General features: G+C 36.2%; 1 protein-coding gene across 3 annotated transcripts in view; it reads left to right on the top strand.

The window, feature by feature from the left end:
- Positions 1 to 24,280, top strand: part of ARFGEF1 (ADP ribosylation factor guanine nucleotide exchange factor 1) — an 89,744-nt gene that overhangs the window by 23,167 nt on the left and 42,297 nt on the right. Inside the window, exons 2-9 of one of the 3 annotated variants that reach the window (XM_017812504.1) lie at positions 3,333 to 3,363; positions 7,638 to 7,794; positions 8,845 to 8,991; positions 16,867 to 17,046; positions 18,616 to 18,889; positions 19,439 to 19,552; positions 20,192 to 20,364; positions 21,457 to 21,590. In XM_017812504.1, coding sequence (XP_017667993.1) covers positions 3,333 to 3,363; positions 7,638 to 7,794; positions 8,845 to 8,991; positions 16,867 to 17,046; positions 18,616 to 18,889; positions 19,439 to 19,552; positions 20,192 to 20,364; positions 21,457 to 21,590 — 1,210 coding nt within the window. The remainder of the gene's footprint in view (positions 1 to 3,332; positions 3,364 to 7,637; positions 7,795 to 8,844; positions 8,992 to 16,866; positions 17,047 to 18,615; positions 18,890 to 19,438; positions 19,553 to 20,191; positions 20,365 to 21,456; positions 21,591 to 24,280) is intronic. The other 2 variants (XM_017812505.1, XM_017812507.1) reach the window with 2 other exon arrangements.

The raw sequence follows: 24,280 nt of genomic DNA, 5'->3' as shown, positions 1-24,280 counted from the left end.
AAAAAAAAAAAAAAAAAAAAAAGACGGGGGAGTAAAAGAAAAAGGCAGTAACTCACCACCAGGTGACCAATGCCCAGCCAGTCTCCAAGCAGTGACAGGCAAACTATACATGCACACACACACACACACACAAAATTTGCTGAGCATGACACCATATGGCATGAAATATTCCTGTGGTCAGTTGGGGTCAGCTGTCCCAACTGTGTCCCTTCCGAACAACTTGTGCGCCCTCTGCCTGCTCACTGGTGGGGTGGGGTGAGAAGCTAAAAAAGGCCTTGACTCTTCTTTAAGCACTGCTCAGCAGTAACTAAAACATCCCTGAGTTGTCAACAGTGTTTCCAGCACAAATCCAAAACACAGCACCATATAACCTACTGTGAAGAAGATGAGCTCTGACCAAGCCAAAACCAACAACAAAGGTCTTCCACGTTTTCAGAGATTTCTTTGAAGTTATGATGGTCTGTAGAAGCGTAGATGAAATGGAAAATTATGTTGAAACTGTTGTACATGACTCATTTCACCTGCGTGGTGAAACGGTTGCTGCATACTATTGTAAAACTGCAAAATAATGCATCTCTTTGATCAACTCTAGCTTCTCTGTGCAAAAGCCACATAGATTTCCATTAATTCTGTGATGGAGATCTATAAAGATGTGGTCTTCTGCAGCTGTGTGTGAATGTGAGAGTTCAGGAGGGATTTATTGTGTCATTTCTGGTGCACTTTATTTGAAAGTACTAAATACTAGTACCATTAGTTCCATTTTAGGATACGTAATCCTTTTAATTGCCTATAATAATCTGAGCTGTTTTCCATAGTAATTCTGTGTTTGTTTCACAGATAATACAGAGGAAGACTCTGAAAGCTGTAGTCCTTTTCTACAGTCTTATTCCCCCGTTTCAGCATTTTACATCCTCTTTTCCTTTTCCTTCCCAAAATCAATGGTGATGTTGAGATAAACATTTCCAGCTCTTGGATCATCTCTGTTGTGGTTTTGATTGTGTGTTTGGGGAGAGGGAAAGCAAAACAAGGAAGTAGCCTGTGTTTTCAAGCCTGATGTCTTCTTTCTCTAGCTGATTTTTAGTTTTGCAGGGATTACTTTTTCCCATTTAAAAGATTGTATCAGTTCCATTTTATTTGTCTTTAACAGATTATTTATCTAGTGTGAAAATTGTTAGTTACCTTTGTTATAATCTGTTTTTCTGCTGATAATGCTTCTTGAATTTTTGTATGCTTACTACTAGATGTGGTTGTTACATGACCATGAAATTGTACTGTGATTAACTTGTGTTTTGGTGTGGAGGGCAGAGGGAGCAGTCACACAGTGAAGGATATTAGGTTTTCTCTATTCTCAAGAGTAAAAGTAAAGTTCAAGTCTGATCTCTTACCTCATTCATAGTAATAGTATCATATCATGTGCTTATCTGCCATTAAAAATATTTTGGCCTTCTAAAAATAATTGATGTCAACTACTATAAGAACCTTTCTTTTTATTTAACAAAGGTTACAAAATCTGTACTTTCACGTTAATAGGTTTAGGCAATGCTGCTTGAAAGAGTAGTAACATTTAATTAGATTGACAGTTACATGAGCTTTTTACTTCTGCTCAGTTTTGTGGGTTTAGTTGGAAACTTTAAACTTGGAAGCCATTCCATTGTCTCTGTTGCTTGGTAATGTTTGTTGGACAGACTTCAGAGCATCTCAGGGAGCAGAGTTCCTGGGTGTGAATACTAAGGTGGAAGGTAAAATTATGGAAGGTATGAAGATGCTGGAGGGAGGAAAAGAGTTTCTTCTCCTTCCTGTTGGTCAGGAATTTGTCTTCAAGCAAGTAAGTGGATTGAATGTCATAACCTGGGAGGAAGGCATACTTTCCTAAAGCGTTGCTGACTATTAGGTTATTGTTGTTATTATTGTTACTTATTGAGGAATACTGAATGTCTGGAATATGGAATTATTTTCATGTTTTGAACAATCCTGGGTAACGCGCATTTGAACAACCTCTGGACTAGCTGTTTCTGGGATGAACCACTGACCTGCTAACCTGGGGCTTACTGAGGGTAAACCTGAGCATCAGCCATATCAGAAATAAGATGTAGATTTTAGGTTGGTGTGTATTCATTTTGCTCACATTTCTTGATGTTGGGCAAGTCTATGAGTAAACGTATTTGTTGCTCGTGATTTGTGATAAAATGCCAAACTTGAGAACCTGTGTTAGGTAAGTGAATTAGTGTGACTGTGTGAAATGGTAAATGAGGGACAGGAAGTGTGCTTTTGCTGCATGGGAACTTAGTTAGAAATATGAAATTGGTGTGAGTTTTATCAGAGTCAGTCCATGCCGCTAGTTTAAAGCTTATACACAAAAATCAAAGTGAGGTGTTGTGTTTAGTTGATTATGGTTTTGCATGTTTGAGCAGGCTTTGGTGTTAGAACAGACTTCCTGAGATGATTTCTTATAACACACATATATATATATATATATCCATCCATCCATTCTTGATCCTGTATATTTCAAGAATGTATTCCTACAACATTGGAAAACTAGGCTTTATGAAATTCCCTATGATTTAACCATGCAAAATGACTAGAGCATACAGACAAGACTACTTTTGAAATCGAAGATATTTCCTAAAATTAGTTTCAGTAACTTAAGATTATGTTGAAAATATACTGTAAAACAATTACTTGAAGTGTTTGTCAAAAGCATTAAAGTCTTAGTCCTTCTGTTTTAATGTATTTAAAATAGTATGAAGTAGAGGCACTACAAACATTTCCTCCCCCTTAGTAATTACTGTGGTATCTAAAACTGTTTAAAACCAAATATGATAACTGGTCATTAAGGTTTCATAGAAGAACCAGCAGTGGTGGGTTGTTTGTTTCGGGGGGGGTTCTGTATAATCAGTGCCTTTTTTTTCTGTATATGCCTCATTTAACAAGCAGTGTGTACTTCATATCTTTTATAGATAAATTAGTAGTTCTAATAATGTTTTAGTTTGCCTTGTTATTTCTATGTATGTGAGCTGTGAAAAGAGTTTTCCATGTCTTGGCAGAAACATTCCAGGGATGTGATGTTTAGCTGTCATGAACTGATGCAAATTTAAGCATTCAGTTTTGAATATAGATTTGTAAAGTAATTTTGATACAGTTTGCAATCAATGCAGGTGAAGAGTAGAAGTACTTAAGAAACTGCTTGTAAACATGTGTTTTCTGTTGTATACTAATCCTGGTTTCAAATGTTTGCCTAAATAGTTTTGCTTTCCAGACATTTTCAGTTATTTAATTTTATATATGTTGTTATGACACCGTTTCTATAACTGTGCCTTTGTTTCATTTTACAGAGGAAATAAAGGCTGAAACTGAAAAGCAAAGGTATGTGATAGTTCATTGTATTAAGTGATAGTGCTTTTAGCATGTTAAAATGTGTACCATACTTATTCTGCAGTGGGAATACAGGCTCTCTCTGAAAAGTATTTTTAACATATTTTGGATGGCTGGTAGTATCTGGAAATGTGCAAATAGTGCTGTTTATGTGACTGGCTGTTCTGGTGCAAGGCACAGGGCTTGGGACTAGCTTCAGAAAACAGAGAGAGCAGGCTGATACTGTCTGACCAGGGAATGTAGGAAATAAGAATCAAGACTGGAAGAGGTCTTCATGGGTGGCATAGAAGTTTCTTTCTTTATATTGATTGGTGGAGGAGCCTTGAAGCGAGTTTGGAGAAGGGGGAAAGAGCCTGGAATGCAGATAAAAGACTTGAACTGTGAGTGAGCAAGGGGAGGAGATAGGGATGAGGAAGTTGGAATGAGCAGAGAAAACCAATGTAATTTGAAAAGACAGTGTGTGGAAAGGACCTTGTTAGGGAATAGGTGTAGATTTGTGAAGGCAGTTTGTCTGTGTGTGAAGGTAGAACCAACATTTGACATTTAGCACTCTTCTGCTATCAGCAAGTAAATTTTTAAGTATTGGTAAACTGTGGAGTGCATTATTAGTATTTACGTGTTCCACGGGATCTTCTTCCTCATCCAGTGTACATTACTGACTGTGAGTCAGGGCTGTGTGGTGAGGACTTTTTATACCACTTGTTAAAAGAATCAGATCAGAGTGTGAAACTGATGATGAAAGTGTTCTTACAGCTTAAGCAGATGAGAGCTGCTTGGGGATCTGTGTTCTGCCCTGGTTTGGGCAAATCATTTAAACCACAGCTGTCAGAATTGGCTTCTAATGATTTCTGCTTCACCCCCTAGGTGTTTGGGCTGAAATCTACAGGTTTTTACTTGGACAGTGTAAGCACATCCAGCTGGAAGGAAAGCCAGTGGGAACTTCATTTCAGAATATGTAAAGGAAAACTTAATATCAAATATGCTGAAAAATTTAGTCTTGCAGCTTATCAAATTGAACACATTAAACCTTAGTGAGTGCATCTGACTGAGACTGTGCTTCACTTTCCACCAGCAAAATGAAGTCAATACCATTAGCTCATAGTAGGATTGTAAAAATAAATTTAATATTTTTGTAGTGTTCAGAAAGTGTTGTATCTAGCACCACAAGACTGTCTCAGACAGAAAGTAATAATGTGGATTTATAATAAGGTTTTCCTAGAGAAGTATAAGTAAAGCAGAAGTCCACATTGTGAAAAGCATGATAAGAAAAAAAAAACACCTTAATGTTAAATAGTCAGTGAGAGATGTTTGTTCTGGGCACTGAATAAGGAAAGCTAATATCTGATCCTGTAGTTAAATACCATGCTAAGACTAATGAGAGCGCTGAATTATAATTATTTATACAAGTATGATTCAGCCATTTCTGAACTTTGGGTGCTTCATTTCTGTCCTAATAATGTCTGAAGCTGTGTTTATTTTGGGGGTAGAATGTCTCTGCCTGTGTACATTTTCTAAATAAATTTTGATTTCTTCAGTGCTGTCTTTATTTTGACAGTAGCTTTTGCTGCTATGAAGGCATTGCTGGACTTGGAAATTGTGGATGGAATTCCTTATTTTTACTGTAAAGTCAAATTTTTTAGATGCAGTAGAAAATACTGTTTTTCTGGGCCTTAGAATAGATAAACTTCTTAGTTTATCAAATTATTTTCAGCTTCTTATTTCTGTAATTGAGATTTGAATACCCTATCAAGGGACTTCTAATGATGATTCTTTAAAATTTTCCAGTCCCTGTTCAAGGTAACTAATCTCAGAGTTAACCTGGAATGCATTGAAAAATAGATAATTTTCACCTTCCAGAAGTTTTGTATGGAAAACTGCTTCTTTTGTTGTTTGTTTTTTTAAACAGAGCTGGCATTTTGTAGTGGAGTGGAGGGGAATGGAATAGAAAAGTACAGGCTGATTTATATAACTGATACGCAGCAAATGCTTCCAAAACGGTTTTCAAAATCCATTGTTTGATACATACCTTAGCCTTTTTCTATCGCTGATACATAAAATCAGCGTATTTCATAATTCTCATGCTTGGTAGATGCCTTGGTGGAAGAAAGTTTTGAGTATAGTTTCTGGTTTTAGAGTCTGCTGGGAAAAAAACAAACAACAAAAAACCAACAAACCAACAGAAGCAATTCACTGACATTAAGAAAAAAATCCTTTTGAGTTTCTATTCTCCCCTCTCTGCTATCTCCTTCCCTTACATCATCAGTAATGTGATGAGGTTATTGAGTTGCTTTTCCAGAGACAAAGGTGCATCATCTTTCATACTTAATATTTTACCCATTTTAAAATAGCTTTCAATTAAGAGAAGCTTCAGGCTTATTCAGTAGCTTGCTCTGGCCTGGGTTCATCATTTCCAGAATCTCATCCTGGCCTGTTCCTTGTTTTGAACAATTCTGGGTTTATTTCTGGAGTGCTCTTTTTAACTTAATTTTAATGGTTTCGATAGACATAATCACTAGATGAGGAACAGTCTTGTCATGACATAAGCAAGAGAGAACCACCCTTCCATTCCTCAGAGAAAAGCTTTTATAAGAATTTCAGAGAGGTTTAAGAACATAGAAGAATCGTGTACTTCCTCTGCAACTTATCTGATTGGGGTTTTGTTCAAAAGAGCTCTGCTTCCAGCAAAACAATACAAGGCAATAAATAAAGTTGCACATCCAACAGAAATACAAACCTCTGATTTTCTTCAGGAAAAAAATATGTAGGGATAAATTAAACCTTCAAAAGAAATGTTATTTCGTGGAAAGTAGCACCTTAACACTAATTGTTCACTGTTAAGACTTAGAATTTAGCTGCCCTTTTTAAACAACCTAAACAAGGAGATCTGTTGGAATGTGGTACCAAACATCATCTCAAGGACAATGCAGCTTGCTCCATGAAAAGCTGAAACCAATGTATATTGATTAATTTAAGGCTCACTTCATGATGCATGGGACTGCAATCATTCCTTAGATTTATAATAAACTCTTGGAAGTTCATTCGTTCACTTCAGGAACTTGAAATTGAATGCATTCCTTGGAGCATCTGATTTTATTTGCAACATGCATAGGACCTGTATTTGAATATAGTTATGCTATAAAGATCTGTTTGAATTTCTGCAAGAATTTTACAATCCTTCACTACAGAATATGCTGTTATGCGCCTTTTTTTTTTTTTAATACTGCTTGCGAAGTCTGTGTAAGACAGTGTAGTTTACCTGTAATGTAAAGATACCTGTGCGAGCACAAAAAAGGTCAGGAACGCTTTATGGATGATAGGTGATGAGCTTTCTGTGAAATAAAAAATCTGAACGTCCTGCTTTGAGCCAAAGGCAAACTGCATTGAAGCACACAAATTAGTGAAAAATGACCCATTCTTAATGACCCTTTTTCGATAAGTATTAATGACCATGACCTTTCTAAAGGTGCTGTAAGCAATAAAACTTCAACAGCTCATAATTTTCTTGCTTTTGTACTGTTAGTCATTTCAGATGCTTTGCCCAAGTGAGATGTATTGGTAATCACTGAACTCTTAAATTCTGTGGTGTCACCTGAAGCAGAGATAGGGTAAAGGTTTGAGGAGTTTTGTTAGTTTGTTGATTTGTTTTTATCCCCTGAGCATATTCAGATATATTCCAGCGTGCCTGTAACAAATGTGGATAGAGCCTTCCCAAATCTTCGTTCGCGAAGCCCAGCCATGATATTCAGATACAATTTCATTTCCAAAATAGATGTACTTTCTCTAAAGTACTGAACCAAGCTTGTATTGTGATATGATAGTTGAGTAGTTAATAACTTCCAGGATCATTAGTTTTGGCAAGTTGTATTTTTATTGGTTCTAGCAGTAACAAACTTGACATCTCCTAATTATTATTTCATGTGGAAATTGTACTGAATAGATTTCCTTTCTTCCCCTCTGTTTTCACTGATCAAATAAGGGGAGTCTTTTCCTATTTGAGAGGAAACAAGTCTTATGCCTTCAAACCAGCAGGGACCACTGAATATCCACTTAGTGTGCAAATGGGTCAATTTGCCTGATCCATAAAGGAGACGTGAATTATAAAAGCTGTTAAGAATATTTTACATATTACCATTACGTTAACTTCATAGGAGTTAGTCTTTTCCAGTGTTAATTTTCTCGATATTTTATTTAATTCATAAACATTGTGGTGGTGAGAACTATTTGCGTGATCACTTACAGCATTCTAATACAGTCATTCTGTTTAGTCCCCCTCATGGAGAAGCAAAGTCTGGTTCAAGCACTCTTCCACCTGTGAAATCAAAGACGAGCTTCATTGAAGCCGACAAATACTTCCTACCATTTGAATTGGCATGCCAGTCCAAGTGCCCCAGGATTGTCAGTACGTCTCTAGATTGTTTACAGGTCTGTATAAAGATGGGCTTTAACTGTCAACTTTAAATTCTGTTGCTTTAGAGGGGAAGTGCAGTTGAATGTAACAAATAATGTCATGGGATTTTTATTATTTTACTTGATTGCACACGCAACCAAATAACAGTTATTTCTCACAAAAAGTGAATGTATGTTATTTATTATGTAGTGTATGTATGTGTTTATTTGTGAGTATATGTATTACCTCAGTTATGTGTTTGGATCACTTTTATTATGTACAACTACTTCTTTTCATGTGTTCAAATATGTGTTGAACTAACACAGCAGGTATAGCATTAGCAAATTCTTTTTGTTATTCATAATTGTTGTAAAATAGTTTCAGTTTGAGATGTCGAGTTTCTCAAAACTCCCGAGGCTCCCGTAATGTTTTCAGAACAAATTCTACAGCCTGGAATTTTGCCATTTGTTTCTCCTGAGCAGCCCAACAATGAACCCAGTTTACAGTCACAGGCACATTCATGCGTGGCAAGCTCTTGCACCATGATGCTACTCTGTATTTTTCAGTAGGTGGGCCATGGAGATCTACAAATACTCTTACATCAGAAGTGTTCTGAAGAGGAGTTTACTAATTTTGTAATACATTCCACTTTCCAGTATTGAAGACTTAGTGAAAGAAAGGGATAAAAGAACACTTAAAAACAGAAGAAACACTGAATCTACTAGCTAATCTTCTATTTGCAGCTGGTTTATCTGGTATTAAAAACATTTGTGTGCTGACTACCTATGAAGACTTGTGTGATGTGAGCTAGTTTTTAGGAACCTGTTCATTTTAAAACATTGTTAACTGATGAACAGAATGTTAAGCTTGCTGACAAACTTTGTATTGCAGTTGCTGAGTGAAAATGGAATAAATCTGGAAAGTGTTTAAAAAAAATCCTTGATGTTTTATGAGACATGGGGTAAAATGTACTGTTTTAATTATTCTGTGCAAGTTAGAGCTTTCAAGAGAATTTATTTATTATAACAAAAAGCCAGCTTAATTTTTTAAGCTCTTATTTATGTGAGTTTTTTTCTTCTCTCCAGAAACTTATAGCATATGGGCACTTGACAGGGAATGCTCCAGACAGTACAGCTCCAGGCAAAAAATTAATTGATAGAATTATCGAGACAATATGTGGCTGTTTTCAAGGCCCTCAAACAGACGAAGGGGTTCAGCTACAAATAATAAAGGTAATACATTCAAATATCTCATGCATTTATCGTGGTGACAGCAGGAAGACGTGATCTCAAAGTTCGAAAGCAGAAGTGTTTAATTTGTAAATGTAATGATAATTTTAAAATATTTTCTTGATCCTTTTTCTTTGAGATGGAAACTCCCCATCCTACTCTCCCTTTCCTAATTTCTCCCTCTGCATTTTGGGTGAACTCATGGTTGTGACCTCAAGTCTTGTGCACAGACCACAGGGTGAAATTTCATTCACAGCAGACTTGTGGAGCCTATAATTGTGCCTCCTCTAATTGTGAGGAATTACCGTCAAACCATCCTGCACTCCCAGTGGGGGAAATGGTAATTAAGCAGCAGATTTTAAAATCCATTTTGGAATTGGTTGATGAAATGCAATTAGACCTGGCAGTTGGGTGTTGCCACGCTAGCTTTGTGCTGCTGTGTCAAAGCCTTTTGCTTGAAGGAGGTCCAGGATTTCTTTCTGTAGCTTTTGTAAATGTTGCATGTGGAGTTTGTACAAATAAATGTTTCTGGGGAATCTGTTTTCTGATTGCAGCCATTAATTATGGGTATTTATTGCAGGAAATTATTACGCCAAGTACTAGAACTTAGCTACCTAGTGTAAATGCCATTCCCTGCTCCTGTAACAGCAGTCTTTGAATGGCTGTGATGGTGAGCAGTGGTGAAGAAAACAGTTGGAGTTAGTTATGAGAAATGGAGTGTTTGTTGCCTCATTGGCATTGTATTTGTTTGTTTTACTGCAAAGAACGTAGTTTGTTCTCCTGTTCCTTTTCGTATCTCGGATCTTCCTTGTTCTTTGCACTCCACTTCTCCAGCAAATAGTTGCTAAAAATGTTGGTTTATGCTGCTGTTTTCTAGATTTGTTGTGTTGTTTTGCCGAAGCATTTAAGACATTTTTCATCTTGCAAAAGGAAGCTTTTGTTGATTTAAACTTCCAGTGGTTGTAACTATTATATCTCCCTCTCACTGTAATACTGTCTCTCTGAATGCTTTCTTATTCCAGTCTTCCCCACCTGAAGGGGCTTATCTATGAGCTGATATTCCTTCTGTCCAACAAAAAGGTTGAGAAAGTAAATTCTTCAAAAACTGTTACATGCATTAAGTGTATACATTAAGTGCCCTAATTTTTTTACTGTTTACATTTAGCTGATTGCCATGTTAGAATTACTAGGAAAGTGGAGAGTACTGTTTTGACTTTGTCTCCGTGTTTGTCCAATACACTGAACACTCTGAAAAGCCTGAAAATTAGAAATAACTTTTGCAAAGACCAGAACTTCTGACTTTGGAGGAGTATTGAAGTTGCTAAGTCAGTTGTATTCTCATAGGCTTCATAACTCTTCAGTTCTGAGCTGAGTATGGACTCCTCCAGTATGATTTGAAGGATTGATCATGACTTTTCAGACTCTTCTGTGGTCCTAGTGACTAGTATGTTGTCTGAAGAATTTTAATTCCATCAGGGAGATAGAAGGCAGAGAGGACCTGCATCTCCTACTTTCCTGTGCTGGTACTCCCAGGATGTTATCCACAACATAAGCAGCATTCCCACAGGGCAGCTGCATCACCAATGCCATGATGAAAGTTGAGAACCTTGATCACTTGAACACCTTACCTCCTGGAATGTCTTGGTTCTGTGTGTCGTATGGGTGTTCCTTACATAGCATGGTGCCCTCAGTGTAGGATCTGGAAACCCTTGTTGGGTAAGAGTTTACATGCAGTGCTGTTTCCTAGTTTCTAGATGGCTTTCCAGTGGTGGAGTCATCTTAAGCCAGTTCCCAACAACCAGAGCTGCTTAGAAGTTCTGAAAATACCTTTCTGCTGACTACCAAGGAAATAATTTTGCTGACACTGAGGAGTATAATTTGTCTTTTTTTTAGGTATCTAAGCTTAGAGGCACGTGTTGCACTTGTTTTGATGGGGGCTAGCTGAACTTTTCTATTCCTGTTTCTGCTTGCGTGTTCTCATCTCTGTAATGCCCTTGTTCTTCATCTACAGACGCTGTGATTAACCAGACTGGGAAATTGGCCCTTTCCTTCCTTTCTCTTGTAGTTTAGTTTGATTTGGTGTAATTTTGACGTGAAGCCATTCAAATTTCTTGCTCAGTTGTTATGATGGGGATTGTTGTGGCAGGAAAAAAAGCAAGTAATTAGACTACTGGTGTGATTGAAAATGGTTCATGCAAATTATGTCTGAAATCGCCTCTCTTTGTTGAACCTCTTTGCCTCCAGGCTTGCTCTCTAAGGGCTACTATGGCATTGTTGCGTGAGAGTGCAGACTTCTGTTGACAGCTGCAGAGATCTTAGTTGAAGTTCTGTTTACATTTCTGTCTGGCCCTCTTGTTCATGAAGAACTAAAATTATGGCAAAAATTGTATTAATTTGTTTTTTAAATCTGTAAAGAAGAAATAAGGATGAGAAAGAAGGATGGAATATGCTGTCAATGGTGTTTGTTTTACCTTGGCCTGCTGTATGGAAAGTATTTGTTGTTATCTAGATACTTTTACAGCTTAATTTACTCTTTGGCAGAGAAAAATTGTTGTGTGTGCTTGACAGCTGTAGTCTGAAAACTTGAATGTTATTTAGTGACGTTTTCTGAGTCTTCCATGTGCAATAGACTGTTCATAAGGTCAGCTCCTGTCTGTGTCTTTTTACAGTTGGTCACATTGTCAGTATGACTGATGTCCCTGGAGGAAGGAAAGTTGAGTCAAATGTCGCTTGCACAAGTTGCCTTTTGAAAATGACTGAAAATAGAGGACAACCCATTGTTGGATTACAGAATGGGAAGTCTGTAAAGGCTAACTATTTCTGAGCAATGAGGAGAATGTTGGTGGATTTGAAAGTATTATAACAAAATTTGCATGAAAGCAAATTCCGAATTGAGAATACCCTTAGAACTACTTCAGTTCCATGTCCTGTTGTGTTTCAGTCATGTGGAATGCTAAGTAACTTAATCATCTACAGTATCATGTAGTACTGTGATTTTTGTTTCCTGTTAAAAGATTGTTGAAAACTTAATTTCTCCTGCTGAGATTGGAAGGAGTTGTAGATTGTGGAATGCTTTGAGAATACAATAATGATGCAAGAAGTTTTATTTCTGAGTACTTGTATTTGGAGGCTTAAGTTAAGAGCTGGTTCTCCTTCCTTAACCTGAAAATGCTGTCCTGTCAGTTTGCAATTTTATTTTTTAGGGAAGGATTGTTTTCAGAGTTGGATATGAAATACTTTTGTTTTGCAAAATACTTATCTGGTTAATTCCACATTAGACTCTAGTTCATTTTGAACACCTAAATTTCCACTGATAAAACTAAATAAAAGCTTATATGCTTATATAATTTATATTCTATGTTATCTTCCATAGGAGAAACTGGAATATAGTTCTCTTTCATTCACAAACTTCATAATCCTTCAATGAGTTTCATGACTGGCAACTGACCAAATGTTTGAGAATATAGGTTATTTTTTCTTAAACTTGATGTTATGTAGATAAAAATTACTAGTTAAAATCAAATACTAAGTCTTACCGATAATTAATAATTTCATTATTACTGAAATCTGATATACAATCTAGGATGTGACACTGTTGATTTTAGTCACTGTCTTGGCTGTGAAAGCATGCTAGAAGCAAACACTGTATTTTTCTGTTCTTCATACCCTTACAGTGTATTTCCACAGGTCTTCAACCTTAGATATTTTAAAGCAACGTAAATATGTAACATAAGTGACTGAATAATTTGGAAATGGTAAAAAGCAGAAGATTAGATTGTCACTTGCTCACAAAGAAAATGCTGCTTGGAGAATTACTGCATTCTGCATGTTTGTTTTTTTAGTGTCACTTATATTGAAAAATTATTTATCTATAAAGGTTATTCAATGTGTTTGTTGTTTTCGGGTTTAAGAACTTCAGTATCCTGTGTTTTTTCAAGAGTCAGTCCATAGTAACACATTATTTCATGATAAGTAAATGTTGGGACTTCAAGTAAACTTAAAAAAATATTATTGAAAATAACCATATAGCCCCTCTCAAAGAAGGGATTGGGTGGTTCCAGTAGCTAATTAACGCTGGAGAGAGCAGTTAGGGCTACTGTGTTTTATGTACTGTCTCAAGTATTCAAGAGTTTCTAGGCAACTGAATTACGAAATTAAGACAAAGTAAGCCCATGCTGATCAGATGACAGCTCTACTGTGTCATAAATTCTTCCAAAGATAAAACGATCAGAGTTGACTGAGAGGAAAAAAAGACTGACCCTGAGCTGAAAATTGTTCTCTTGGTAGTAGTTATATTCTTTCACTATAACTGTGCTGTTCTTGCAGAATATTCAGTGTGAGAGGAGTGCAAAGTTTAGAGGTACAGATAGATGCTGAATGATTTCAGTAGAGAATTATTGTTAATTTAGTTTACTTTTGAATTACATTCATTTTGCCTCACAAAGTGCCATACTTCCTGTGCTAATACACTTGTTTTACATAATAGGAAATTAACTAGGCAAACATGCTTCAAGCTAAAAGAAAAAATGCTGCGTGTGTCACACAAGGATATGATAATCTGTAACTCAAGAAATGATCCTGAAGATTTTTGTCTTTTCCCAAAGCCATTTGATGGTTGTTTATAAAAATGAATAAGCTTTATTTATAGTAACTAGGTAGCAGCACAGAACAGTAGGATCTTTCTCAAATTCAGAACAACAGGTGTGAAGGACTGGAAGGAAAGCATAAGGAAACAAACTCACAGTCAGGATGCTAGCCGGAAGTTTCAGGATGAGGAAAGCTTGTTGGCTGTTGGTATTTTTGCAGGCTTTGTGACAAAGCTTTTTTGGAAGCAACTGATGTATAGTGAGGTACTGCTAACAATGTTTTTACGAAGTTTTCTTTCTCCTAAAGAACAGCAAAGGAGAGGGGTACAGTAAAGTAGGCTTTTTTTTTTTTTCATTTAGTCATCTCTCCTTAACTCACACTGAAGATACTGGGTGAAAACAGATGAGCTAAGTGTGACCAGAAGGAGTGGGAACTCAGCTGCAAAAAGCCTTGAATAGCAAATCTTTAGCATGATGGAAAAGAGCAACATAATGCTGTGACTCCTAAGGAGTAGCTTGGAAAAATGGAAGCATTTTTTCATCCAAGCTTTGCTCCCAGATTTTATCCTAGCATGCATTTAATACTCTGAATCTATTAAAATCACTTTTAAAACAAAACCCCAAACACCAGAGAACACCTGGATGTTTTTATTCTGTTTGGCTTTTAAGTGTATTGATATATTGCTGTTAAAATAGCACAGGTGACTTCATGTCCCAGACCTGTTGCAAAGTAAGTGATAATAAGAGTGTGTAGCTGGAAGGAAGGTAAACCTTTTGTTGTTCATGTCGTAAGGACATGCACTGTTGTGTAGCAGTTTCAGATTTTGTGTATTAACCCTCCTTAACTAAGGACTGTTGCTGAAGTGATTGTCCTCTACTCTGTCTCACCTCTCTTCTTTGTGTTGGACATAGTGGCTATTTGGTCACAGACTAACAGTGGGGAGTAACATGAAGAAAAGCAATAAAATAAGAAAGGAAGGGTTTATTTTGCTAACATATGAATTGACAAGAGTTCCAGAAGATTAGCAGTGCTGCTCCTGATCATAACCTGTGGTTTCTCAGGGTTAGCTGTCGTGCCCGTTGTGGTAATGATGTTCTCTTTTATGATACAGAATTAGGTGACATTGTTTAGGGCATGTCATCAAATTAGCCCTAAATGGAAGCTGCCAAGAGGAAAGGATGTTGTTCGGAAAGTAATTGTAAAATACTTCCTGTCTTATGTTTGTTCTCGTATTTCTACTAGTTGTCATAGTAGAGGAAAAGAAATGACACTGAGATGTGAAGTAAGCATGACTAATGTCCTGAGGATGGCTCTAAATTAGAAGGAAGATGAAAGATATTAGCAAGAGATCAAAGTTAAAAGTGCTTATCAGTTTGCAAACATGTATAGTAGTCATTAAGATTAGTCTCTAGTGCCTGGGAAGGAAAGAAGCCCAAAACAAGTAACTGTCATGAGCTCTGTAGCCAAGTTGAACTCTTTTATAGTTAGATATCTGTAGGGAGATGCCCTGGGAAAGACTGACTTCTCAGTCTGCATAGATGTTATTAGTGAATTTGGATTAATATGTTAAGGAGGTATGTCTCTGTGTGCGTTGGAAACATTTCTTCTCCTCCACATTCCCTTATCAGATGGTATGAGGAGGTCATAACAGGCATACTAGTAGGTCTAGTAGTCATAACAGGCATACTGAAAAAACTGAGGAAATTCAGGCTGTTAAGCCAGTTAAAACAAAAGAGCACATAGTCCATCTGTAGCCTTGTCACGTTTTTCTACTAGGTGGCACTGCTTCCTATTATTACAACTTGGGGGAAAAAAAACCTTGTGAGACTTTACTGAACTGAGATGGAAGTTAAAATTGGACTTTCAAATATCAGCTTCTTAATCACCTGAATTTAACAAGGAAACAGTGACAAAAAGGAGTAACTTTATGAATGACATAGCTAGACGAAAAAGAAATGGAGGCTTGATCCCCCTGCACCTTTTCATTATTGTCCTAAACGCTGGGCTGCAAGAGACCTTATCTTCCAGGTGAGAAGCTGTAGGTGGTTGTTAAACTGGTGTATTAGGGGGGGGTGGGGGTGTGTGTGTGTCTCACTGGTATCCTTTGTAACTGAATGAAAGAAATATTAACTAAATCTAAATATTTACTGTATTGGGCCCAGACAGTAGTGCTATGGAAGAAATAGCTGTTAATGCCTGGGATCCACTTGTTCGGCTTGTTTTCAAGAGTTACTGATTTTAGTTTTTTAAAGGCTTTGAGTGAACAGTGGATACTATTTGTTCTCTACTATTTGTGTGTACAGAAGTGCTGACAGTGTCAGCAAGAGATGAGGTGTGGTTTGATGAAACAAGCCAACACTTGAAATAACTTTTATAAATTTATCACAGTTAAAAACAGAAGTAGGAGCATTCCAGTGCTTCTAGTTCTTACTTAGTCTAAATGTTCCATTAAATCATAACTTCGTCAAAGTTTTCAATGCATACAGTTCCCAGATTCCTTCTACTGGAGTAAGCAATCAATATAAACATTTGGACTATTGTGGACCAAGTTCTTCCCCTTTCTTTCCACTCTTCAGCATGCTTCTCTGCCAATGTTTTCATACCCTGTCCTCAGCTTTTGTCTACCTCTATTTCTGCCCTTTAATCCAGCCTGCCTCTGCCTCACATAAAGATGACATGTTCCTTACTCCTCTGTTACCTGATCTTTTACAGGCTTACGTGCATATTTTATTTTTTTTAAAGAGAAGGAGATATTAGCTCAAATAGGAAGACATAAATGAATTTCTACAGAGAGGACAACACAGTATTCTAGCATCTACCCAAAAAGAGTTTTTGTAAAAGGCAGTTGTCCCTCTATAGCTGCCTAATCTCATACTCTGTCTTTGTTCATCACATTTACATTTATTTCTGAAAAACCTTTTGCACCCTTTGGCTTGCTTTCTATATTTTTAACAGGTAATCTGTTCATGTTTGTGTCTAGAAAATTCTAGAATGACTTCTATTAAGTACTTCTCTGATGCCTGCATTGCTTACTTCTTGCTGTTACGTATTATGAAACATGTATTTCCTAGATATGTCGATGACAAACACTCAGTTTAGTGTAACTGCTATATATATGATGTTCTAACATGGCTACAAGAGTACCTGGGAAAACATAATTAAATTGCAGTTCAGGATATGTATTTAGATGTATTTTAGAAGTAATCCAATTTTTGTGTTTGTTAATTTGCAAACTTTTTGATTGCTAAGGTTCTGACTGGAAAATATATATGTGTGTGTGTGTTTATTTAGGCTTTGCTCACTGCAGTAACATCTCAACACATAGAAATACACGAAGGAACAGTGCTACAGGCTGTACGAACATGTTACAATATCTACCTAGCAAGCAAAAATCTTATAAATCAAACCACAGCCAAGGCCACTCTAACACAAATGCTGAATGTCATTTTTGCACGTATGGAAAATCAAGCAGTGAGTATCTCAGTATCTTTATTTAGAAACTAGCTCTTGAAAGCAAACCAGCTTGAGAGGTTTGTTTTGTCATTATTATTAAAATTTCTGGCTTTTCTAACTTAGGTACTTTGGAGAAAAAAATAATCTGGTATCTTGTATTTTTCTTCTTGCATTTTGCATTCTGAAATAATTGTCAAATGTGCTTTTTGGGGGTGGTTGTATAGGTTTTAAACTTCTCATAGTGGTCCTCTATATTTAATGGATGTATTCAATTGCAGGCCTACCCAAACAAACAGAAAAGTCTCTTCAGTCATGTAATCATATACATTTTTTAGCATTTACTTATGTCACTGAAAATGCTATGGTGAATTGTCAGCAAGGACCTCAGCATATGCCCTGTGCCTTCTACTGCTGATAGTAAAGATGTAGAAGACAAAATAAGCGTCCTGAGTTCTATTTTAAAAGAAATAAAAAAACACCCAAAATCCACATAAGCAAAAATGCAGATGTCCAGATTTGAGGACAGGTTGAATTCCTAGCTACTTCTAGAAGTAATTCTGCTGTAATATTGCAAACTCTTAAGTTTGTAGTACTTTCATACTTTCCCTCCAGAAACAACTGCGTATTGGTACATGGTGCCATCGCAGTTGAAGCAATATGAGAGATCATGTTTATGATAAGTGTCAAGAGCCACACAGCACCTGGAAGCTTTGGGAAATCAGTGCAGTTACTGTCCTTCTAAACCACTTAATTAGAAGATTATTATTATTATTATTATTATTGTTATTGTTATTGTTATTATTCTACATTGGAAATCTTGATTTTTGCCAGGCTAAAGTCTAGTCTTGATAAGCAGTCCTACTTGTTTTGCACACTCAGTGCAGTTATTTCAGCATATCTAATTGATGCTAGAAGGAATTGTTTGAGCTGTAGTTTGAGTTGTATCTTCTTGGGACTCTGTGGCACCCCAAAAGATGCAGCGTAGAAAGCTTTAAGTGGAAAAGAGTAAAAGGCTGAGATCACAGTAGCCAAAATAACAGTATAAAAGGTTACAAAGGTTTTGGTAAATGCTAGACTCTGCAGGGATAGGAAGCCAGTTCTTAGAGCATCATCTCAAAGGACATCCTGCTTTGGTTTGGCTTTAATGCATGTTGTCTTAATGCATTAGACAAGTGACAGAAATTCTTCCCTTTCTCAAGGATTTCAGATCAAGGGACCACAAAAAAAATCTGCATGTTTTTCCATGCAGTCCTTGTTTACTGTCACATCTGCTCTCTGAAATTCCTTATAGGGCAGGCAGACAACTTTTAGTCTTATAGTATGTGTAGTGTAGTCATCCCTCTTCCACAGTGGAGGTATAGTTAAGTGCAATGTGCATTGTTGGGAAGCAGCCCCCCTTGCAATGGATTATCCTGTGATATAAAAATTATTTATAATTAAAGATGCATTTTCTTAAACTGTTACATCTTTTAGGAAGGTACTGTGTAAGCAGAGACAATAGAGATGTCATGTTTATAAAACAATGTATACAGCTTATTCTTATATTTTGATAGAGAAGGTTTTGTGTGTTTGCAATGCTTTTTTTAGCTTCAGGAAGCCAAACAGATGGAAAAGGAAAGACACAGACAGCAACACCATTTACAGCAGTCTCCATTAAGCCATCATGAGCCTGAATCACCTCAGCTGAGACATATTCCAGCACAGACTGATCAGCTGTCCAAAGAACATGAGAGGGAACTTGACCACAGCACGAATGATATGGACAAAAACCTTCAAGAAGATATTGAGGCAGAAAATGGATCTGACATTTCTAGTGCTGAAAATGAACAGACAGAAGCTGACCAAGCCACAGCAGCAGAAAGTAATCAGTGTGTATTTTTGTTTCTTGGAGGGAGGGAAATGTCTGTAAAGAGAAAGGCTTAAGGATGATCTTTTTTTCCTTCTCTGAAATCTGAAGTCAGGCATATATTTTCAAGTAGTTGACTAACACAAAATATTTGTTGCCCTTGTTACTACTGTTAAACTTCATCATGAGTATTCTTTAGTCCTGCACTCTGTTGTAGTCACTGTAGCAAAGACTCCTTTTTGTATCTTTGTAATATTGTGAAAGTTTTTGAGAATAACGCCTTAGAACCATCGACTTTTCAGTGTTTAATGTACATGAAGATACAAAATTGATGTCTTTTGTTGGCATAGGCCTGTAGCTTAATTATCATTTACAGGTTGAACGCAGAATTCTTACATTCTGCAAATATCTGTTTTTGAAGTGACCAAACATGCTTTTTTTAATGTATACTCTCCTATTAATAGATTTGTAATTGCATTTTTAAATACTAAATGCAAGCAAAATACTTTCTTAATTTCTGAGTTTATCATTAATGTTTTTTTGTGTTTGTTGTTTTTTGTAAAGATCTTTCTAAAGCTGATGGAGGAGCATATGATGGTGAAAGCAATGAGTGTGAAGAGAAGGCACAAGAAATTGTAGAAAGTATTGTGCAGGAAATGGTGAACATAGTAGTTGGAGGTATTGTATTAATGTCTGTCTAGTCAATAGCAGTCTGAATCTTGACCTTTAAGAATTACTTTAACACTTTAAAATATTTAACTGAAATATATAATTATTTAAAAATTACTTACATGCAGAAAAAGACAAGTTCAGTTGTCTGACCTTAACTGTGCTTTATTTAACAGTAGAATGGATAAGATTTCATACATTGATTTACACTTTTTATATTGGACACCAATGTTCTTTTAAAATGCAAAAAAAGTGGGGTTGTTTTCTTTTCTGTTCTGTGTAAACGCTCTTCAGAAATGGGCCCCTCTCTGTGGTAGCAGTGTTATCACTACATTTTTTAATTTGTTGGAAATTGATTATCAAACTAGTGAGTGATTTCCTGTCCCAGTACTTCTTGGAAACCTGGTAGAGGGTGACTCCAGCAATGTAAAGTTATAGATAAATTTTTTTATTGTCGTTTTTATTAGTGGGAATAAAAATATTTGCAGTTTTTATAGTTCTGTAATGCCATGTAAATTCTGCTTTAAGCTTCTCCTTGTGATAATTTTCTTATGATTGTTTTAGTATTTAAATTTTAGTTTTAACAGCTCTTTTTAATATTGAATCTCATGTAACATTTGTTAATAATTTTTCCATCTTTTCCGATAGATGTCGAAGGCACTGCTGACAGTGCAGGTGGTGATGGCACAATGGTAACATTAGAGGATGGCAGTGACAGTGAAAACATTCAGGCAAATGGAATTCCAGGGACTCCAATTTCTGTTGCTTATACACCATCTTTACCTGATGACAGACTATCTGTCTCTTCCAACGATACTCAGGTACAGGCAGTTATAAATTAGGAAATACTGAAAAAAGTAGTATGTTTTTAAATGTTGCCCAATGCTTGTGCAGACTGTTTAATATAATTCCATAAAATAAGTTGCTGAGACGAATTTCAAGTATGAAGTAATGTTCTAAGCATTATTCTTCCTTAATGAAATTTAAATGAAATTTTTCTAAGTAAATTCTGCATTTGATGTCATTCTTATCCTACTATATTTTTAGCTGCCCTATGGACTACACTGTTCCAAGATTAGAGAACTCAGTTTCTTGTTTTGTGAACTGCTCCTGAGAAATAATAAAACTAGTATTCAAGATACATAGTGAAGAATATCACCAATTATAGACATACTTGTGTAATTTTAGTGTGCTCTTTTCAAATGATAAATAATTTCAAGCCTATAGCATGACCTTACTGCAGTGATTTTAAATAAATAGTTTCATATGTGAGAGGATTTGATTTTCATTAATAAAATAGATGTGAATATACACTCCCTCTGTATCAGATATGGACAGGTATACACTGTCAACTGACCCGAGTGTTTCTGCTGTCAGAGTGTACTGAGTAATTAGGTTTGGGAATAATAAATTTTAAGCTTAAAAAATTACAGTCACAAAGGTCATATAAATAGAAGATTAAATATGTTGCTTATATATGGAACAAAAATACAAAATTGCAAGAACTTACGAGTATTTGGTATACTATAGAAATTTTATCAAATGTGTCTGATGAGAGGATATATAACTACTCACACTCTATTAAAATGTCAAGTGTTTGGGTCCAGTTTTCTACTGAAAATGCCTGAAGGCAGTTCATTGCAAATTACCCTACTTAAACTTGACCTGCCTAATTTTGTGACAGTCTTGAATTAATTCTGACTTTTTACTGAAATGGCAGTTTTTATTAGTAAGTGTGTTTGTTTTAACGGGACTGAAGAATATTTTGTTTTGTTTTAGTCTTGAGACCATAAACCTAAAGTGAATTGGTTATATTTGTATAATATATTAACTTCTTGTTGCTAGGAGGTGGGGATTTCCCTACACACCCTGCTAATGCAAAATGGAATACTGAAATATGTTAACTTCTTTAGGAATCTGGAAATTCTTCAGGACCTACCCCTGGTGCTAAGTTTTCCCACATTTTACAAAAGGATGCCTTCCTTGTATTCAGGTCACTGTGTAAGCTCTCCATGAAGCCCCTGTCAGATGGACCACCGGATCCAAAGTAAGTAGAATTTAAGAGTTTTCATAATCATCTTTACTGTCTGAAAATAAAAACAAATTATTTAAGTATTTTTGCGAGTTCTCGATTACTGAGAAAGTAATGGTATAGTAAAAAGAACCTAGAAACTTCGAAAAGGTACTTTTATGTTTTAGTGCATCTTTTATATCCTTGTTTAGAAGTTTATTACCAACACCTATGCTTCCTGTAAGTACATCATGTTCTTCCTAGTTGCTCTTTATAATGCTTTTCGGAAGGGTTTGTATAGAAGATCTTCGGGTATTTCTGGTCTTGTCTCATGTTGCTCTGCTTTTACGTAATTTCTAGGTTCATAACCATTGCTGTTTGTGCCCCACAGTTTCTTTCATCTCTTACATACTGTGTGTCCAGTGCACATACCCAGCTCTACTTCCTATTAATATAAGCTCCTCACTTGGAGCAGATGCCACTTGTGATAAGTTCATGCTATAGTGTTCCATTCTTTTGTTCAGGTTGGACACTTTCTTCAGCCTACTTAATCAAAACTCAAATGTTTTGAAAACAAGGTCTTTATTTGGCTGGTTTTGGAAGTCTTGTGCTCTGACTGAAGATACCATGTTTTCATCTTGGCTTAGAGAATTTTTTGTTGTAAAGCAAAAAAATAAATTCTCCATAGATGGGTGCCCGTATTAAGTTTGAGTCTTGGCAAAAAAGTTTACTTTCTGATCTTGGATAGAATTTGTATACATGTTTTTTTTGCACATTAGGAGCAATTGGTAATAATTTTCAAGAGGCCTACTTTTTTCTTACTGGAATCTTAAAACTGTAGTATTACTTCAGAGGGCAGTGAAAGACCTGGAATTCTTCAAAATAAAATCAGCTTTACTTGTTCCAAGACCTTGTTCCACGGTCTAGCTTTTAAAGCAGGTAACTTTAAGACAGGTTAGTTTAATCGGTGATGTGTGTTGTGGATTTAATAAGCTGAAAAGATAGTAGAAAGAGTTTGAAGGTTTAGTCTGGAACCATTCTTAAGTTATCTAGCAATGCACTATGGAAAGTCAGGGTATTAGAGAATGAAGACTGAGGCATGAGGTTTTTCCTGACTATTTTTGAGAATTGTCTTCCAGGAAATTCCATGAAAATCCTGTGGTTTTAGTTCTCTGAGACTAAAGCTGCCCATTTATTAAAGGCTTTAATGGATTAACTCCTTCTGCAAGAGCAGAAATAGCTGTTGAGGCTCTTGGAGCTTGACGTTCATATTAGAACTGATAAAGCTCTTCATATAAAACAAATCAGAGGAAGCAGCATTTCAGGCAACAGAAGTTCACTGCAAATACATTCGAAGATATCTCATATTTGGAGAAGTGCCTAGAATTTATCACTGACTGAGGCATTGATGGGTTTTTGAACTATTACAAACATGCTGTAACTGGAAGGGGAGAGGTGTAGGGTGTCTACAGCGTTTTAAAGAGTCTTATCTGCCCCTTTAAAAATCATATTTCCAGTGAAATTTGTTATGAAGTCTGTAATGAAATATTTTCAAATTTTAGGTAACTGGACATGGAGCTTTAGCTTAAAATCGCAAGGGTGGGAGTTGAGATCAGCATTATGTTTTCTGGGAACCTCGTTAATGTCTTTGTTTCCTTTTTCCCTGGAATAAAAATAAGATGGGAGTGAAATATCTTGAAGGTTTGCTTGTTATTTTTTTTCCTTAAATTTATTTTAAATTAAATGGGCTTTACACATCATACAGGATTGATAAGCCCAGCATGTTGAGATTTCAGTTAGGAGCTGACACTTGCTGCAAATAGGCAATATTTAATATTTTATTTATGACTGAAATTCGCTGTCTGCACACTTGATACCCTGTGATGCAAAATCAAGCCTTTTGCATCAAGAGAGATTGTTATGTCAGGTTTCATGCGGCTGTGCAGTGCCAGAGCAAAGCATTTTCTTGAAAAACTCCTGCAGAGAGCAGTTTTGGGACATTGACTTTGACCTGCAGCCCATTAGGAAAAATGAGAGGGACAAATTCTTCACTCAGTTTGACTGGCTATGTTTTCTTCTCAAAAATGTCTTCAGAAAAAAGTCTACAGTTGGAATTACAATTTATGAGTTTTAAATGTTTGCAGATTGATTTCCCCATCCCACTTGGTTTGACAGAAATAATTGAGTTTATTTGTAGCATACTTGTTATTAATTTGCATTTTTGCTTTTAGCTAGGCTGAAATTACTTTTTTTTTTTCAATGAAGCTTTTGTTTTTTGCAGCATACAGCAAATATCCAACTGCTCATTGTGTCACATGTTGACTTGAAGTACTCCTTACTATGTCTGAGCTGTATTGGATGAAAAATTTCCTGTCATTGTTCCTCATGTTTCATAACTGTCCTCTGTCAGTGAGCAGTTGTTTAATGAAAGCTGTGGACTGTCCTGTTGGGAAAGTCGATTATGTCTTTACCTGCCCTTCAGAAGAGCTTTACTCTTTTTTTGAGATGATCAGAAGTGGGAAGAAGCATTGGGAGTCTGAGGAGAGAATGTTTTCCCCCAGAATGTTTTTTATTGCATTGTGTTTTCATAGATGCAGATTTCCTTTATGCTTTCTTTGTGTGTGTGTGGTTTGGGGGTTTTTTGACTATTTTATTGTGTTTGGTTTTGTTTTGTTTTTAAGGCATAAATAGTAGCACTGTTCTGATATGAATTCTAACTTATTTCA

The sequence above is a fragment of the Lepidothrix coronata genome, unplaced genomic scaffold, assembly GCF_001604755.1.
Source record: "Lepidothrix coronata isolate B3197 unplaced genomic scaffold, Lepidothrix_coronata-1.0 Scaffold36, whole genome shotgun sequence".
NCBI lineage: Eukaryota > Metazoa > Chordata > Aves > Passeriformes > Pipridae > Lepidothrix > Lepidothrix coronata.
The sequence above is the reverse complement of the archived record's forward strand: the minus strand, read 5'-3'. Positions and strand labels throughout refer to the sequence as shown.